This window comes from Enoplosus armatus, chromosome 21 (genome assembly GCF_043641665.1).
Source record: "Enoplosus armatus isolate fEnoArm2 chromosome 21, fEnoArm2.hap1, whole genome shotgun sequence".
Classification (NCBI taxonomy): domain Eukaryota; kingdom Metazoa; phylum Chordata; class Actinopteri; order Centrarchiformes; family Enoplosidae; genus Enoplosus; species Enoplosus armatus.
In genome coordinates this window covers 10,094,546-10,100,545 of record NC_092200.1, presented here as the reverse complement: position 1 = coordinate 10,100,545, position 6,000 = coordinate 10,094,546, and the positions used below count along the sequence as shown (strand labels likewise).

The window sequence follows — 6,000 nt, the reverse complement described above, 5'->3', positions numbered from 1 at the left end:
GGCTGTGAACATGAACAAGATGTGAACTCAGGATCTGCTCTGCAAACAATGGCAGACTTATACTGTTAATCCATCTATGAATGTTTTTATAATTATACATTTTGTATAATGAAGTGAGCTACTTCTACCTTGGCTCCAAATAACAGCACAGAGGAACACTTAAACTTTCATGTTGATGACAGGCTTGAAGAAGTTAACAGCTAAAGAACAGTGAAGGCTGATTTCATTAGCTCCGTGAGAACAGGCAGTTCACTTCAATGAACAAAGAAAACAAAATCCAGATTGCTGATTATGTTTTGCAGCCGCACAAACCTCCTCAGTTGATTCTGCAGAGTAGTCCTCACAAAAAGGGTTTAATACGGGGCTTCTCCATAAGCATACATAGCATAGTGGTAGTGTAGCTTGAATAACTAGCTATTCACTCAGATTGCTTTCTCTTAATATTATAATCAGAGAAATGTATGGACAAAAAAAGCAGCGAATAATACTGACTTTATACGCCTTCAAAGCATACCTCTCTTCCACCATAGATTTATTTGTGCTGTACATCAGGATAAATCATAGTCTGTTCAGTTGTAAATTAAGACCTAGGTCAGTCTGCTGACCATTGATGGTGGTCCGGATCTCCCAGTAAGTACGGTGATGTCTGCCGCTATTCCTGGGTGGCCCTTGCAGTTGCTTTGAATGGGCCTGGTGTATAAAGCCCGCTCAATAAACATACTTAAAGAAGATATTGGAGGTTTCATGCTCCAGACTCCAGAGAGATGGTATTAATGTTATGAAACTCAATCTCTCTGATTCTCAATAACATATGTGACTGATAGATATATGTAGTTTGAGATTATATATACTGATTATACATAAGCATATGCATAAGAGCAGCATATAATGAACAATTGTGTTTGGAATAATCACTAAGAAGTCTTACGGCTATAATATGAAATATGATACTATACAAGTGAGAGGAGGGATCAGCGATGGTCCCAGCACTTCATCTTAATAAGTTGTGACATACTGAGACATTCAGATACACGGGGGGGGTGGGGGGGGGGGGGGGTGGCATCAGAGCGCTGTCTTTGTGTGACATCTGTGGCAGTAATTTAACTCTTCATCTCACAAACCGTCTTGCCTTATTCCAGAACGACTCATGCCTTGATATATTTTGCTGACATAACAAATGAAGGACTGGAGGAGACACATGAACTCAGAGAAAATATTGATAGTGTAAACTGAGTTAGCACGCTGGTGATCTGTGGAATAAGAACAGATGGCAATCACACTCCCAACTCCTCTCCAACGAAATGAAAATGGAATATGAAATGTGAAAATTGTAATTTCCCGTTTTTCTGACAGGAAAATATTGTTTATAGCGATATAAAGATCATATCAAAGCACCACTGTGACTCGATTATGCCATGTCTTCAAATTCTTCTACAGATCTTTCAAAACCACTTCCCTTTTGAAATACATGGGACATTAATCCACATACCATGTTTTACAGGATGGGGTTTTAAGTGATTAGTCTTCTCACACATCCTTTTACAGGAATCACCCTCAGAGAAATGAGACTGGAGAGTCGAGTAGTTTGTTGACCACATCCCGGGAGACAGACTGAAAAGTTGGCATTGCAGGGTCTACCATACCACAAAACTCAGCAGGGTTCCAACGGAGGGATCAGACTGTGTCAGGCTGGAGGGTGTGTCCATGGTGTGTGTGTCTCTAGAGCTGACGTTGCCTGTGCAACACTCAGACAACCACAGTTTAACCAACATGAGCCCAGGCAAACACACAGGAGCAATGGAGTCATGGTCAGAACAGATTTCTCTGTCTCTGTCAGCACCACAGTAAGTGTGAGACACCAAGTTCGATGGATCATGTATCTTGGAAAGACTGGATTACACAGACTGTGTTATGACAATTTAAAATGTCAAAATTCACAAGGATCTAAATACAAAAGGAAGCAAATAACAAGGTGAGAAACATTGGGGTCAAAAACAGAATGGGACGTGTGCACCAAATCATTTTAATTAATATAACAGCATTCCTTGTATTCCCTTCACAACTTGTCTATTTGCTATTTGAAAAACACTACATTTTCTAACAGTGCATATCAATAAATGCTTTCTTAACATGGGTTGCTGCCCTCACAATGTGAATATGCACTAGGCCTAGAAAAAGAGTCGGTCAACAACAAAATGCATCTATTCCTGGACTCCACATGGAGGTTCAATAGCATGCTATAGAGCAAACAAAAATAAATGTTATATTTCATACTCTGAAGTAATATTTTCACATTTTATCATACAGTTACAGTACAATGTCTATGAAATATCTGTGAAAAAAGTATACAATCTTTTTTTTTTCATTCATGTGAATTATAAAAATAATTGTCTCTGTACACATATTCAAAATGTCCAGTGGTTTGCATAATAGTTTGATTGGATCAATGTCTCTGGTCTTCGTCACTATAGGCCTGTGAAAAATGAAAGACGAAAACATCAGTCTCCTAGAAACCAAAATCAAGACACATTTAACCGCTAATAAGAATAATAACTGGGGCAATTACTATGAAACAGCCATTTAATATCTGAACATGTCATACACAAACATGAGGTGGAAAATGAGGCCCAGTGCTGCCCAGTGTAGGTTCCAACGTCCATATTTCACAATAAGTTCTGGGAGAGCAGTGATTGGGGTGACTTAAGCAGCCAGCTTTGAGTTTGGTTGCCGTGGCAATGCTCTGGCCTCTCTGATAGCCAAGCAGCAGCAGCCTTCTCTCAGATCTCCCTCCAGACTGGCACACTGACACTGGGAACTGTGGGCACCTCTAGAGCCACAAGAAGGAGAACCGCAGACAACCTCAAACGAGACAGACTTTCTCCTTCTCCCCAATGTTGACGCTGAGAGTTGACGCTGTCTGCTGCGTGTAAACTCAGAACCCAAGTGACTTAATGGAACTGGGCAACAGCGCTCCTGTCTCCACACATGGCCAGCCTCCACCAATCACATTTCAGAGCCACGGTGCCCTCCATTTAGCCTGTAACTGTAATTGAATGGACCATAAATGAAGGTGGAGGCTTCTACAGTAAGTCACCCATTGGTAGTTATTTGAGTAACATGTTGTGGCTCTACAAATGAGGTCATTGACAGACATTGAGGCTCTCTAAACTTAAGACAGTTGCTTACAAAAGCAAAATTGGTTTCTGGTTACCCAAATGATACAGCACATTCTGAGGTGAGTCTGAATCTCTGTGTTTTAGGCTGGGAAACCTCTAAATGTTCACATTCTCACCTGAAAAGACAGATCTCTTATTGGCATCTCGTGCACCACCTGTGGAAAAATGAAGACAGAAATGTGTCATTTAGGGCAGCACGATGATTCTTAAAGAATAGTTATACATTTTGGGAATAATGCTTATTCGCTGTCTTGCCAAGAGTTATATGACAAGAGCAATACAACTGTATCATACTGTATCTTTCCGTTAATTATAAAACTATGGCCAGCAGTCTGTTAGCTTCACTTATTACAAAGACTGGAAACAGGGGTGAAACAGCTAGCCTACCAGCACTTTTTACACTTCAGTTTTTGTACAGAACCAATAAACGAGACATAACGTTGAGTAACCTTTAGAGGTGCTGGTAGGTGGATTTTGTTACCTTTGGAAAGGGCCAGGCTAGCTGTTTCCCCCCGTTTCCATTCTTTATGCTACGCTAAGCTAACTGGCTGTAGTTTCATATTTAACACACTGTATGAGAGTGGTATTGACATTGTCAGATAAATCGCAGCAAGAAGGCGCATAAGCATAACAGTAAGCCAATTCTCTCCTAAGTCAGTTGCACACAATAGGATTTTCATCATATGTAAATGAAGTCATCGACTGTGACTGGTGTATATGTTCAAATGGTCAAAATGTCCACCAGTTAGTGAATATTGGTAGATTAATAACAGGAACTATCTTTAAACACTGTAAATATTGAATCCTATAAGCAATCTTGACAGGTGTATAAAGTAACATACTGATTTACTTCCACTGTGCATGTCTATGTTGAATTCATTAATGTGCTGAGTGGGATAGCCACAGCCAACAGGAACAAAGGGGTTAGGAGTGAGAAAAAGGACAGACTTCTTTCATCTCCATTGTGGTATGTGTGGTTGTCTCATTGGAGCTTTATAGAATAACAGGAAATAGCTATGGATTTTTCCCACTATTTAGCTCTCACCATACATTTGGCGCCAGCTCAGACACATCTGCTGTGATACTGGGAAGGGGGTGACACTGCGCTAATGAAGTGAGCCCCATATTCATGGACACACATGCGCATAGAGGTACGTGGACAGACTCAAACACTCAGAGCACACCACTCTGGACAAACGTGTCCACACTCACATTTGGAAAACTTCTAAGCAAGCAGGCAGTAGAAGATTTCTCTGATTGTTACTCTGTTACTCTGTTTATAGGTTATGAAAATTGAGTGTTCAGTTGCCAGTAAGCAATTCAATTGTATTATTTCCTAGGTCAAAAGATACCCCTGCAAAAATGAGATTAAGGGTAAAAATGCTCTCTGAAAACAATTTTAATGTCTTACCCTGACTAATACAATCACTCACACGTTTAATACACGCACTTACACATGCGCGCACGCACACAAAGATTTCAGCGAACAGTCCTGTGGGCCCTCTCTCACGCCAGAGTGCTTTGTCACGACTTGTGGCTGTTGGGTCTCTTTTTCTCTGTCAGTCTCTCTCTCCCTGTGTCTGAGCCACGTCTAATTCAATGTGCGGCTCATATCCTTTCTCAACATGCCATTACCATTGCCAAGGCTTAGAGCAGGCCCCAGGGGCTATTAGGAAAATGTATCCATTTATTTTGCAAGATACACATTTGGCAAAAATAACGACCCTCTAGAGGAACTTGTCAGAAGGGTTATATTTCCATGTGACAGCCATTTGCCTGCTTGATCTTTTGTTTGACTGGAATTCTTCCGTTGCAACGTCAATGAAAGCTGTCTTTTTGACTCCCACATGCACTTGATTTTCAGTTTGAGTAGCTGGTGCTGATGCTTTGTTTACAGACAGAACAGGGCTAAGTTAATTTGCGAACATTTCTGAGTTCATGGCATATATAATTTTTGGACTCAATCATATATTAACTTCAGAATTGGCATTTTTTTGGCCCAGAAGTGGTGGGATCTAAACATGTGGCAATGTTAGTCAGTCTGTTGGTTAGGTGGTTGATCTGTCTGTCCATCTAACATGTTGGTCCAGATGAAGATATCTTCAGTCAGATTAAAATGTCAGATTAAAATGAAGTTTAGGGTCAGGACAAACACTCTGGTCCAAAACGTATCTCAAAAACCAATAGCTGGATACCCATTGAAAGTATGGACTTTCATTGTCCCGAGAGGATTAGTCGTTATTTTTTGGGGGACTTTGTTACCTTTTGCTAGGCCTATATTTATATTACCACTTGGTACAGTATGGGTAGATTACATGCACTGAACACATGCATGTTCCCAAGAGGATGAACCTTTAGCATTGTGGACCCCACTTTCCACTTCCAAGCTTTCTGTGTTCGCCATCCCTAGGCAAAAATCTCAACATTGCAGACTATATCTCATAATAACCTAATAATTATTATTAATTATTAATCTTGCCATGAAATTTGCTGAGAACATTCTTGCTCCTAGGAAAAAAAAGGATTTTAATGAGCCTATGGGTTTTTTTTAGTGTTGCCATCAGGACAAATGTTACACTTTAATTCCCTGTACTGGTAAAATTCTCATTGCACACCCAGCAGACATTAAACTACCTGTTCTGTTATGTCATGTCTTCATTTAGTCCAACTACAATATAAATTCATCTCAGAGGATCAGGGAAGTTTCACCATATGTTAAGAGAGCATAAATGTGACAGTTTGTTAGTGGACCTCAGTGAATTGAGAACTACAAGCCTCTGACAATCAGACCATATTGCCACATACATTCATGTGATTTATGTAC

General features: G+C 40.2%; 1 protein-coding gene across 1 annotated transcript in view; it reads right to left on the bottom strand.

The window, feature by feature from the left end:
• Window positions 1-2,390: 2,390 nt before the first annotated feature.
• The window catches only part of c21h8orf34 (chromosome 21 C8orf34 homolog), a 52,553-nt gene continuing 48,943 nt past the window's right edge, over window positions 2,391-6,000 (bottom strand). The window contains exons 14-15 of the mRNA XM_070928334.1: window positions 3,293-3,331; window positions 2,391-2,473 (exon numbers count right to left, since the gene is read on the bottom strand). Coding sequence (XP_070784435.1) covers window positions 2,466-2,473; window positions 3,293-3,331 — 47 coding nt within the window. The 3' untranslated portion in view covers window positions 2,391-2,465. The remainder of the gene's footprint in view (window positions 2,474-3,292; window positions 3,332-6,000) is intronic.